Source organism: Corvus cornix, chromosome 12, assembly GCF_000738735.6.
Source record: "Corvus cornix cornix isolate S_Up_H32 chromosome 12, ASM73873v5, whole genome shotgun sequence".
Lineage (NCBI taxonomy): Eukaryota > Metazoa > Chordata > Aves > Passeriformes > Corvidae > Corvus > Corvus cornix.
The window spans coordinates 19540587-19553829 of NC_046342.1; the positions used below are offsets into that span (position 1 = coordinate 19540587).

The 13243-nt window shown below is 52.2% G+C and overlaps 1 protein-coding gene across 11 annotated transcripts in view; it reads left to right on the forward strand.

Annotated features, from left to right (window-relative positions):
* ITPR1 (inositol 1,4,5-trisphosphate receptor type 1) overlaps window positions 1–9755 on the forward strand; it is a 160309-nt gene extending 150554 nt beyond the window's left edge. For all 11 annotated transcript variants that reach the window (XM_039559038.1, XM_039559036.1, XM_039559037.1 and 8 more), the window contains 2 exons: window positions 3360–3521; window positions 8379–9755. In XM_039559038.1, coding sequence (XP_039414972.1) covers window positions 3360–3521; window positions 8379–8468 — 252 coding nt within the window. In that variant the 3' untranslated portion in view covers window positions 8469–9755. The remainder of the gene's footprint in view (window positions 1–3359; window positions 3522–8378) is intronic.
* The last annotated feature ends 3488 nt before the right edge of the window (window positions 9756–13243 follow it).

Genomic DNA, 13243 nt, shown 5'->3' on the forward strand with positions numbered 1-13243 from the left:
GTCACCCCCGTGTCTGAGATTCGGTGAGACTTGCCTTACACCAGGGACTTTTCCAACTTTACCTAGAAGAGAGCTGCAACCCGAAACCCAGCCCTTGCGGTCAGCCAGCTTCCGTCAGCGGCTGCGCTCGCTCCGGCTGCTGCAGCACAGGGAGCTGCACCCGTGCTGGGAACGGGGAGCTGAGGGCACACCGGCACCCCGGGAACGGGGAGCTGAGGGCACCCCAGGATCCCAGGGCAGAGGGTGCAAAAGGCATCGGTCCGTGGGTGCCAGCAGCTGCACAGGAGCACGGGCTGCCTCCCCTCTCCCGGCTCACTCAGTGCCTCTAAAACACCTCTAAAGCCCCAAGAGGGACATGAGGCCGTATCTAAAGGCACCCCAGGGCTGAGCTGAAGTTCAGCAGAAACTGGATCATGGAGATATAAATCTTTCATTGACCCCTGAGTGGCAGTGCCGGGAGCCAGGCTGGCCCAGCAGGATCACCATCCCCTGACCTTTCAGAGTTCCATTGGTGCTGGCTCTGCTTAAATATTTATTTATTTGAAAGAAAACACCCCCACACTCCCAGCAGGGACAGGGATGGGCTGTGTGTCAGCAGCCTGGTCACATTCAGCTCCTCTCTGTGGGACTGGGGGAGGCTGGAGAACAGGCTGAAGGTTTCCCATGTAAATCCAGGATGAAGAGTGTGTGCAGGAGGCAGAGCTGTGTCCTGCTGTGCTGGCAGCTTCCCTCTGTCCTCTCCCGGGAGTCCCGGCACCAGCCTGGGGCAGAGAGCATTCCAGGCTGCCTGCATTCCCTGCTGCCTGCATTCCCTGCATCCACAGGGATTTCTCTGCACCTCTCTCCCCGTGTTTTCCCACCCTGTTTGGGTGGACACCCCCTTGTTTCCTGCCAGATGGCAGCTGGACATGTCCAGATAAATACTGCATTTGGGTGGTGCTAATGAGCTGCATGAATGGGGAGGCAGATCAGTGCAGCCCAGCCAGGGCGGGCACAGGGATGTCCAGGTCCTTCGCTGAGGCTGTCCCTGCACAGGGAATTTCCAGGTGCCTGTTAACCCTTTCCCAGGTGGGTCAGTGAGCCACCCCAGAGGGCTGTGTCTCCTTGTCCTCAGCCTTCCCCTTCCTCAGCCCATGGAGTTCATGTGGTTTGGTTTTAATCTTTGAACATTGGCATGAGAACTAGAGGTGCTTTGTTGGTTTTTTTTCCAAATCAAAGCCAAGATTTAGCGACTTTGAGGGCTGGGGCTTTCAGAAACCCAGTGAGTATGGAAGCTCTGAGGAGGCTGCAGAAGCTGTGGGTGCTGTTTGATTTCACCTTCCGGGCCTGGAACGATCAAGTCACAGCCTCTGCAGCAGCTGCAGTGTTGGCTTAAACTGCAGAGTAATGTTGGAAAGTGCTTGGGGTATTCGTTATGAAACGTTGCAGGTAGGGAAGGTTGGTGCTTCCCGCATCCCTTTCATCCTTCTCAAGGATGGGACCTGGGAACACTTTGGGGATGGCCTTAGAAATGTTTTTGGGAACAAGGGAAAAAGGGGCAGGCAGGAGCTTCAGGACTCCTGTGTCTGCCTAGAAACCTCAGGACATGGGCTTGAGGGTCCAGGCAAACCTGCAAATATAAATTACGTTTTAGTCTGATTTTCCTTGTCCTCTGTCCTGGTTTCTTCCCTGGAGGAGCACAGGGAAGTGCAGTTGATGTGGTTTTTTTCTGGGTGGGAGATGCTGGCCCTGAGCACAAATGTTGAGCTGCCCCCTGTTCCCTAATGAGGCTTTTACTACAGCTGGAAGAACACAGTGCAATGTTGCCTGTTCCTACTATTAAACCTTAATTGTGGGACTGGCGTTTCCTAAAGTCCAAAATATTTTGGCACTCATCTTGATAAAGACATATTTTTTTTTGTACATAGATTTTTTTTTTCTTTTATTAGCAGAAACCATCTGCCCTGTAAACAGAGATCAGGAGCAAACAGCCTTCCTGGCAGTTCTGCATCACGTGGGAATGCTGTGGTGCCTGCATGGGAAAGGGCCTGCTTTCTGCCTTCTCATCCTGGCAAAAGGAAACTCCAGGCAGATCAGAAGCAGCTAATTTAAGCTGATGAGTCTTGGCATCGCATCTCAATTGCAGAGAGGATGTGACTGGAGCTCTCTGTAGAGGTGCACAGCCCTGATTAAGCAGGATGGATGCTCCTGGGAATGAGGGGGAGCATGGAGGGGAAGCAGGTTGGAGCTGGAGATTTAGGCAGGGAATGACAAAAAGCCAGAAGTTTGCAGTGCTGCAAAAACAAGCTGAGAGCCCAGAGAAGAGCCTGGCCAGCACAGTGGGGCGAGCTTTGGTCACCGTTAATCAGCAGTGGTGATTGATTTTTGATTAACAGCATCCCTTGGTGTTAATGCAGTCACCCATCACCTTGTCTGGTGTGTTTAAACCTTCCCAGCTGTGTCACCTGGGAGAGCACACACACCTTTATCTCAGCCAGCCCGAGTTCAGCTTCCATTTCAGAGCGTATCTCCAGCGTGGGAGGAGAACCAGACTAGATGGGAAGCCAGTTTGATGTTGAACTGTAAGGTGTCAGGACGTGGGGGGCACCCCTCCTCCTCTTTTGTGGCTTTCTGTTCCGCTCCTGCCTTTATTTTTAACATCTCTGGTGTGTTACACGAGTGCCTTTGTGAGCCTCTGTACAGGCTCCTCAAACTGAGTGTGTGTCCAGTGACATTCCTGACTGTAACTCAGACATGGAATAGTAAAGAATTTGTGTGGCTGAAGGAAAACTCTCCAACAAGCAGTGCATTGTGATGTGTCTGTCCCACATTTTAGCCTGAACCAGACAGTCAAAATATGATTTTCTTTTTCATTAAAAAGGAAGTATTTCAGCTACGGAAGAATTTCCAGGTAGAACTTGGTTTCTTTTATCAGAGATCACAGCCAAGCTTTGCTTGACCAAAAAAGCAGAAAATCTTCCTCAAACACAATTAGAAGATTGTAAGATGGCAGCGGATTTCTAGCACTGGGAAGTGCTTGTCCAGATGTGAACTCTGGGCTGGTTTAATGTCCAGTGTTTGTGCATTTATCCTGAAGTGCGTGTGAGGGAGCAAGGGCTGGGGCAGTGAGTAGCTGGAGAGGAAGCCTGGCCCTGAGCAGCCCCAATTCCGAGCGGCTGCAGCGCCTCAGTGCCTCGGGCAGGCACTTTGCGAACTTTCCAGTGAGATGCAAATGCAGGTTACTGGAGATAACTGCAGATAAGTACAGAGCTGGTGCATCCGAGGAATGTCCCGTGGCTTTAGAGCTGTCTGTGCTGTGCTCTCAGGGCAGGTTTTCATGTGGCAAACTCTAATTGTGCCCTGGTGTGTGTGATCCTCAGGAGAGAAACCTGGACTGGTTCCCCCGGATGAGGGCCATGTCACTGGTCAGCAGCGACTCAGAGGGAGAGCAGAACGAGCTGAGGAACCTGCAGGAGAAGTTGGAATCCACCATGAAGCTTGTGACCAACCTCTCTGGGCAGCTCTCAGAGCTCAAGGATCAGGTAAGGAGCGGCCACACTCTGCGGTGGGCAGGACACGGCTCCCGCCAGCCCCTCAGACCAGAAGCTCCATGGCTTCTCCAAACCCCAGGGAGAGCTTTCCCAGAGTAATTCGTGGTTAGGAAAGAAGTGAACAAACCAGATGGCCCTCCAGAGCCCTGTGCCCCAGCTGACCTGTCTGGTGCTGACCCAACTGGCATGTTCCAGAGTGCCCACTTAAGAAAGGGAAAACCTGTGTTAAAAAAATCACCAGAGTTAACCTAAACCAGTCCTGGCTGGTGCAGGGAGCCTGTGTGTGTGGTGGTGTTGTTGTTGTTTGGGGTTTTAACCCGAAGAGCTGAGTGTGATCCTGTCAGCCAGAGGGTGTGACACTGATATAAGGGCTGTGTCACTGTGTGGACCTCAAAACCCACCGAGAAACTGGAGAAGCGCTCGAGTGGTTACTGGTGCTGCTGGTCCCTCCGTGCTGTGGCTGTGCAGATGTGATTTGGCTGCTGCCACCCTCAGCCTGCAGCACACACATCCCAGGAGAGGTTTGCACTGCACCAAGCGCTGCTGCTGCGGAACCAGCGAGCGCTCCGCACACCTCCGAGCGCTTTTCTGGTGCAGCAGCTTCTCTGCAGCAAGAGCTGGTTGGCTTCTGCCTTGGCTGGGCACGAGGGTATCGTGAGGCTGGTTCCCAGCCCAACCCCAGCGATGGCTTTGTGGAAGACAGAGACATCAGGGCTTTAGGTCACTGTCCACAGGGATTCCAGCCTCACCGGAGGGAACGGGGAAAGCACTGCTGCCTGTGCTGGTGGGAGCTGTTTGTGGTGGCTGCTTATCTCTGTGCATTAATAACCTCAGCCAGATGGTTCAATTAGTGACTTTATGTAGGTATTGGCAGTGGGTAAGATTAATTTCTGACTTACACCCGGGTTGAGGATGGAGCTGCCCAGGGCAAGAGTGGCCCAGCGGCTCTGGGTCGGTGCCTCTCCCAACACCAATCCCATCTCTGCTGGGCTGGCTGGGTTTCTCCAGGAACCATTCCTCTATCAGGCGTCCCTGGCAGCCGGTACTGCCTGAGATCCGGCTGCTGCCTTCCAATCACGCTCTGGAGCTGGGCCCTGTCCCGAGCACCCTGCGGAGTGCAAGGAAGGGATTAATGTGGGGGACTGGGAGCTGACAACCTCGCTTCCCCGGGCTGTAATTAGTTCTCAGGCACAGTGCCACAGAGCCCCTTGCTCCAGTTGGTCTGAGGATGGAGGGCAGAGGCAGTTGCTCTTTTGTCTGGGCTTTAGTTCTTGCTGGGCAGTGGTTTCGCTGTTTTGCCTGGAAACAATTACCCTGACCCATGTGTCTGGTGTCTCCCTGCTGAAGGCTCTGACTCAAAGTGCTCTGCAGTCACAGGAGTCTCCCCGCCGGCCGCAGCCAGCGCTGCCTCACGACACATTCCTTTCTGGAGCTCGCAGCCCTCTTGGCTGACCAAGCACTAAAACCCCTTCTCGCTCTTTGTGAAAATAAGAATGAAGGGTTTAGCTTTTAGAGAGCTATTTGACTGTAAAAGCAAGAGAGGAAACCAGCTTCATTAATGTGGTGATAGCTTTTAGGAATTCCCCTAAGTACCATTATTGAGAACCCTGCTGAAGATGCAGGATGCTCCAATTACGTGACAAAGCCAGTATATCCCTCCTCCTGATCAGGAACTGTCTCCAGGAAAGGAACTAACTCAGGGAATTTTTATTTGTATTTATTTTCTTGTAATTAAATAAAGGGAAAACCTCTCATTCATTTGCTCTTCAAGCTCGTTAGGTTTCTGGAGACTAATTATTAGAAACCGAGCTCCAGCCCGCCTGCTTCCCCAAAGTGCACCAAGAGCCATTAAAATCCTGATCACTTTAATTCTGTGCAAAAAGATTACACCATAATTGTCTGCAGCAGCAGGGGATTAGATGTAATCACCCAGAAATCCTTCCCAGCGCCTCCTCCGGTGTCACTGGGTGTGAGTATCGCTCCTGGGGCGGGGCCCTGGCTGGGAGCAGCCCCCCTGCCCTCCAGGTGTGACTCAGGGTGACTCAGCTGCCAGCAGCCCCACAGGCAGGTGCTGTGTCCAGTGGGATTGCTGCCCCTGCCTGTGCCCTGTTCCTGGAGGCAGCTCCAACTCACCATAACCTTTGGATCCAGGCGTTATCGGGGAGCCCAGCCTGGCTCAGCTGAAACCCGGGCCCCTTGGGCTGTGTTTGGATCCTGTCAGCACAATTCCAGGGCCTGGCAGCTCCCTGGGGACTCGCTGTGCATGGCTTTCATTGCCTGTTAGCCCAGGTGTGCTGTCACTGGAAAGCTTTTGCAGGAGATTCACTCTCCAGTAAATGTGATGGCAATAAGTTGCTCCCTCCTGCAGCCCTGTGCCCTCCACACAAGCATTAAGCGTTGTGCAGGATTAATAATGTTCTGCGTCGACACTAAAATTGCATTTCTCCCTCTTATTTATGGTTGGTTGCTTTATTCTTCCCTTTTTTTAAAGCCACATCTTCTACAAACACCTGCCCCAGGGTACACCACCCCTTTTCTACACAGCCTGAAAAATATCTCCTGGAATCCCTTTTCATTATTCCTCTTTCTTTGCGTTTTTATTCCGTGCTTCCTCTGAATCAGTTTATTGGCAGTGTGAAATTGTGACTCTTGGTTTGCTCAGTGAAGATAATTAATGTAAAGGGGCAGTTTTAAGCTGAGTCCTCGCAGCATCTCTGCATTTCCACTTGTGGGTTATCTTGGAAGCAGTTTAACATTCAGGTTCAGCAGGGAGTGGGGGGTGTGTGTGTTCAGAGAGCTCTGGGAAGACCCCTCTCCTCTTGCTCCCGTTCCCTGTGAAGCATTAGGGCGTTTTGTGAAGGGAATTGCAGCAGCTGTGCAGAGGAGCAGGAGGTGTGCCCTGGCCTCGGGAGGCTGCCGTCAGCCCTCAGGAAAGGGAAACAGCAGCTCTGCCTCCCCTTGGGCCAGGCAGCGAGCACGGTGCTGGGCTGAGCTCAAGGTTAACGATGGTTTCAAGAGGAATGATGGTGTTTCAGCCCCGTTCCTGGTGGTTAAAGGAGTGCCACTGGACCCTCAGTGAGGTGTGGGGTGTGCAGCACGTCCGGCCCGCAGAGGAGCCTTGTGGAGGCTGTCCAGCACTGCCTGTTTGGAGCAATCCCATTCCCCACAGAGAACTCCAGACTCGAGGTCAGCCCCAGGCCAGCCAGCCTGGCATACCAGGATACCCTGCACCAGTTGGGAAACTCCATCAGCGCTGAAACTGGTGGTTTTAAACAGGTGCACTCAAGTGGTTTAGTGGTGACCGTGGTGGTGGGGCTGGGCTGACTGTTGGGTTTGATCTTAGAGATCGTTCCCAACTTCCAACAGTTCCGTGATCCCAAGCATGTTACAAGTGAGCTGCACATGTACACACCACCTCCCTTCTCCTGGGGTTGCTGCCACAAGTAGTGACATTGTCATTAAGTAGTGGCATTTGTCATTAAACAGCAAAAACTGGAGAAGTTAAATGGTGAATGTAGCTGAGAGGAGCAGCAGGAGCAGGATGGGAATGTGGATCACATGCTGTGGTGTGCTGAGCCCTGAGGGTGTGGGGGCTCCTGGGGGAGCCTGGGTGCCCTCGGTGGTGCAGGGATGAGGCGCTGTCCTGGTGTTCCCTTGCACAGCTCCTGGGAGCCATCCCACGTGTCAGCTCCTCTGCAGCCGGGACGTGGCGGGAGCTGTGGGATCCAGCTGTGGGATCCAGCTGTTCGCTCCCAAGACCCTGCCCAGCCAGAGTCATTCCTTGCATGGCTTATGTAACTTGTCAGAAACCTCCCAAAATTTTAAAAAACTGCAGTGGAGCACTGGATTGTGGCCGTTTCTCAATATCAGTAATAACAGTGATCCATTTTCTGTTCACGGTTCACTGATCAGGGGAATGTTATTTAATTACTGGGAAGCAGATGGGGAATGCTGAGGTTTGGGGTGTCTGGCAGTGAGGTGGTTAAGTCCTGCCCTGGCGGATGGGGAGGGCTGTTGGCTCGCTCTGGATGAGAGCAGGAGTGCTCAGCTTTTTCCAGCAAAGGCAAGGGTATTCCCAGCCTGACTGCGGGGCTCGCCCCTTTTTCCGCCCTCTCGTCTAGTCTGCTGGACGGGTTAGAAAGAATTCCTGATGGGGGAGGGTTCTGTAGGCTGCTCCCTGCACAGATTCCCGCTGCCCACCGGGCCCTGCCGGGCTGTCCCTTGGCACAGCAGTGTCCGAGCACCCTGCCGGGCTGTCCCTTTGCACAGCAGTGTCCGAGCACCCTGCCGGGCTGTCCCTTGGCACAGCAGTGTCCGAGCACCCAGACGGGCTGTCCCTGGCACAGCAGTGTCCGAGCACCCTGACGGGCTGTCCCTGGCACAGCAGTGTCCGAGCACCCTGCCGGGCTGTCCCTTGGCACAGCAGTGTCCGAGCACCCTGCCGGGCTGTCCCTTGGCACAGCAGTGTCCGAGCACCCTGCCGGGCTGTCCCTGGCACAGCAGTGTCCGAGCACCCTGCCGGGCTGTCCCTGGCACAGCAGTGTCGAGCCCCCAGACGGGCTGTCCCTTGGCACAGCAGTGTCCGAGCACCCTGCCGGGCTGTCCCTTGGCACAGCAGTGTCCGAGCCCCCAGACGGGCTGTCCTGGCACAGCAGTGTCCGAGCCCCCAGACGGGCTCGTGGGCCACCGCGGGGCGGGCACGGCTGGGGCTGGAGTCACCCCCTGCCCCCGGAGCAGGCGCTGGGTGTAGCCAGCACTTCGGAGCAAACGCCAAGCACAACAGGCCCTTGGGCGAGCTGACGCACAGGAAGCGCCGAGGCCTAATGAGCAAACTTGTTCATTTTCCAGATGACGGAGCAGAGGAAGCAGAAGCAGCGCATCGGTCTCCTTGGACACCCCCCGCCCATGAATGTGAACCTGCAGCAGCAACCGGCCTAAGCCGGGAGGGTCACGGCCCCTCCGGGACACCCCGAACCATCCCAGCCCGGAGGCTGCTCCCTGTACCTTCTGTGCATCCTGTAAATACCCAGGTTTTATACTAGATGTATATGACTGCTACTCTATCAAGCTGGGGGCGTGTGGATTGTGATTAGAACTGTTGGCACGGGACGGAGGTTAAACTTTGTGCCAAAACTATCAAAATTGCCTTTTTCTTGGAAGGACTAAAGAGAGCACCTGAATTGCACTTGAAAAGATTATTTGACTATGTGACATGTATTTTGTATTTAAAAAAAAAAAAAAAAGAATAGAATAGCTAGTATTTATGTTTTTATACAATTGTGCAATATGAATTATGCAATCACAATATATTTGGAACTCCTGAATGTCCTAAAGGGAGTGCACATCTTTGGATCTGGTGTGTTAGTACAATGTAATAAATGGTATAAAATTACAGGTGTAAATGAGGCTGCTGCAAAATTGTGTAACTGGTGATTTTTTCATACCCTTGGACATTTTTGTACCATGTGTGTAAATATCTTGCAATGCCATATTTGTTGCCTCTTCCTCCCAGGGATGACGCTGGGACTCCGTGAGCTGTTCAATTGGTATCGATTAAAGCAAAACATTATTTTGAAGCTTCCGAGTGAGGAAAGCAGGAGGTATTTTTCAAGAGATTTCTTTAGAATACTGAGGCTAGAAGAGCTCAGACACCGGGTTTTTTAAATGCTAAGATTTCTTAAAGGGAACTTTTTATGCAAAATGAAGTTTGGAATGAGGATGCACTGCTGGCGAGTCGGTGCAGTCTCCCAGGACCGATGCCGGGGCTGTCCAGGCTTTGCATTCTCCGTGTGTAGGATCCTTTCCTTCTATTTTTTCATTAGAGACCTACGTGCCTGCTAAAGCTTTAGCAAACAGGCACTGCACCGACTGAAACGTGTCCTGTAGCTGAGCACTGATGTGTGTAATGCTTGTGTGAGAGCCACTGGTTTGAGGCTGCTCTGTCCCACCCCTTCCTCTCCCTGTTCCCTTTCATTCGGTCACTTTCTTTGGTTTCTGATTCTCCAGAGTGTGAAAGGAAACTTGTTGGGTTGTTGTTTGGTTGGGTTTTTTTCTCCAATCCGCTGCATAGTTTTATACAGGGACCTCATTTTACAGAAGCTGACTTCTCTGCAATACTGTCTACAAAAGAAAAAGAAAAAAAAGAAAAAAAAGCTACAGACAGAGCTATGAAAATTTGTAAATGCATAAATATAGGTATTTAAATAAATGACGCAAAATACTCTATGGTCAGAGGCTGCTGGTGGTTTGTGTGCCCTCCAAGGTGGCGTGTGGCAATTCTGTCACACCCACATGTCCTGGGATGCAGCGTCACAGGGGCCTGGCAGGTAAGGATGGGCCTTTTCCCAGTGCCCAGAGGGGCAGAGGTTGGTTTTTTTGAAACCAGAACATGTCCCTCCTCCAGCAGTGAGAGGCACTGGCACCCAAGGGACCTCACCTGCGGTCACTCTGGGTTGGGATACTTCACACTCTCCCCACTGATAGTTTAGGCTTGTGGCTGTCATTGGAGCATGTGAGAGTTAAAAACCCCTCCAGCTCCAAGTATCGTGTGCACAGCAGCGTTGCTGATTATGTGTATTTGATTAAGATGTAGCAGGAACTACCTGGTACAATTAATCATCCTTAATCTGGTAAGTGCACACAACTGTCTGAGGTGGGTGCGTGTCCCTAGCTCAGGTCATCAGGAAAGCTCAGCAGGACACCCAAGGGGGAGGGAGGGAGGAAGGAGGGCAGCCTGACCAGCAGTCTTCGAGGCAGAGATTTATCGGGGAGATTGGGACTCCTTAATCACTTGGATTTCCATATATATCTCCTGGTAAATCTGCCTTCCCCTCTGCATCGAGGTGTGTGCAGAGGGAGCACGGCGCTGCGGCTGCCACTGGCGTGGCGCAGTGGAGGAGCAGGATTTCATTTTCCCTGAGCAGCAGAGATGTACCTGACTCACTCCTTCCCCTCCTGCCATCCAGGGATAAGGAGACACACAAATTTGTCAGGCTTCCCGGAGCCTCTGCCAGTCAGGTGAGAGGGAGGTGGCTGAGCACAGCCTGAGAGGACACCCCTGAGGATGTGCGGTGTTGCTTCATCTTTACCTTAAAAAGGCAGAAGCACCGGGTGCCTCAGCACTGGCACAGCCCTGCTCTGCTCTGTGATCCGTGTGAAAACCAACGGGGTGGAACCCGGGGTTCTCACTGCGGTTGTGCCTTCCCAGGAGGTGTGGGGAGATGCAAAAAGGGAGGTTCTCTCCCTCGGGTGCAGCTGCAGCGAGAGAAGCAGAGCACAGCCACCACCCTGGCAGTGGGGATGCAGTTGTGCAGGGCAGGTGGGTGGTTCCAGGGGTGGCACAGATGGCTCAGGAGGTCACACTGTGTCCACAGCCTGAGCAGAGGCTGTGTCAGCTGGTCAGCAGAGGAAGGTGACTCTGTTCCTCCCCTCAGCCCATGAACAGGTCATTCACTTCTGCAGATTCATTTCTGCAGTGACATTTCATGCATGACCACGACATTTTTCCTTTTTTCTTCTTTCACTCTTGGGTTTTCTAAGCTTTCTTTTATTTTTCCTTCTGGCTGAACTCCTCTGCCCATCCTGGCTGCGCCAGCAGAGGCGGGGAATGGCCAAAACCCTGCTGGGGCTGGTGGTGGTTCTGTCCCTGTAGCCTCTGAGGTCAAATCTGTCTTAGGACTTTCCCGTTCTGGACTAAGATCTGGTGTCCCATGACAACTTCCTGATCTCAAAGAAAAGCTGTGTGAGGGATGTGTTTAATTTCCCCATTTGGGGTACTCTTTTCCACAAAAGCTGAGTATCTCTTGGTATCACAAAAAGCTTTATTTGCACTTGTTGGACTCTCAAGTGAAAAAACCCTCCAAAACTTCAGAGAGGTATCTGTAATGTAAGTTTAGGTCCTGCGCAGGAGGGAGCTTTTTGGCTCTAAAAACACATCCCTGACAGCCAGTAAAATTGATTGGGTGACAGACAGATGGCTGTTGGTTTAAGGATTAGATTGAAAGCAGGGAGGTTCCACCTGCCTTGCACACTCCTGGGTTTTCCTCTGGCATCAGGTCCCATTAGGCAGGACTGCTGTATGTTAAAGTTTGGGACCATGATTACTTTGTTCTTAAATATGAACTTCCATTTGGAGTTGGAAATCAAAGTGACTTTCTGAGGAGGAAGGAACAAACCGAATCTACCAATTTTGCTAATAATGGAAAGTCCTAGAGGGGAAGGATCTCCGTGCATTCCTCAATTTGCATGACTGGCTGAGTGTGTGGAGGAGCCTTTTCTCCACTAATGAAGCAGGTGACATGCTAATCAAGACAATGCAAATAACTGCTCTGAAAGCACAGCCACGGCCCCAGCACTGCCACAATGGCAAATTCAAGCCTCATCCTCAATTTTGCAGCAAATTGGCAGAGGGCAGGACAAAGGAGCCGGGATTGCAGCCTCGGTGCTCACGGCGGGGCCTCGCGCTGGGGCGCGTGTGATGGAGACCTCGTTACATAATGGGGGCTTGATTGATATCGGGGAAGTCATAATACAGCTCCATAGAACAATCCCCCTCGTCTCCCTGGATGGGAAATGCTCCTACACACATGCCTAATAGGGGTTTTAAATTGCCCATTGTATTTCCGAACAAGAGAAACTTATTTGGAGTATTTTCCCTCTCCCGTTTCCAACGTAAGCAGCTGAAGACGCTGCCATGTGTGTTCTGTGTGCTCTGCAGCCCCACTGTGCCCATTTCCAGGCACACATACGATCCCAGAATGGGTCAGGTGGGAAGGGATCACCTGGCCCAGCATCCCTGCTCCACTGGGGCCATCCCAGAGCCCGTGGCAGGAGTGCACAGGAGGTCTCAGGGAATGCCTGTGGAGCCACCCCGTGCCAGAACAGCCAATGCCAGTTCCACGTCAAGGGCCTGCCCCACCAGGGGACACAAAGGGGCTGTAAGCTCCCGCTGACAGACTGGGGTGGCTCCCTGTTTCCATGGGAGACTCCCTGGCTGTGAGCCAGCGTGCCCAGGTTCTCCCACGCCGCGCTGGAAGTTCCGTGCCGCGCTGTGAATTTCCTGGCCAGTGCAGAGCGTGACTTTTACACTCAGCACAGTGCATTTACTTCTACAAACACACTGACCAGGCTTTGTGCTTGCTCAGGACGAGCTGCGGATATTTGGAGTAAAATCAGAACAAATATTCCTTCTCAGTGAAACTGGCATTGTCACTGTGACATAAGGAGGAACTTCTGGAGAGATGCTGTACTTCTCCATCCAATTTTTTATTTACTACCTTTCCAACCTTCTTTCAGACTAAACATGTTAATGAGCTGAATGTCAAAACCACCCACGAGTAAACTGAGCTGTCCCATCCAGTAGGCTGATGTTGGTTTGTTTTTAGTAACTAGCAAGGATGCTGGAAAACCCCTATAAAGATTTCATTTTTAACAAAAAGTACCAAAAACTCCACCAGTTTTGCATCACAAAGTTGTGGTTAAAGTCAAGATTTGAGTCAAGCAGCATGTCTGTGGTTTTTGTGGGTGGATGCATCTCGGAATGACTATCAATCTGTCAGAGGGAGATCTGCATGTCATCTCTGCATATGACAAGCAGAATCTGCAGTGACAAATATCTTTCCAGTACTCGCAGCGCTGAGCCTCGTACCCCTCCTGCCATCCAGAATCGCTAAATCTTGTCAGCACGTAGCTTGAACCCGCTTTTTTCCTTTTAA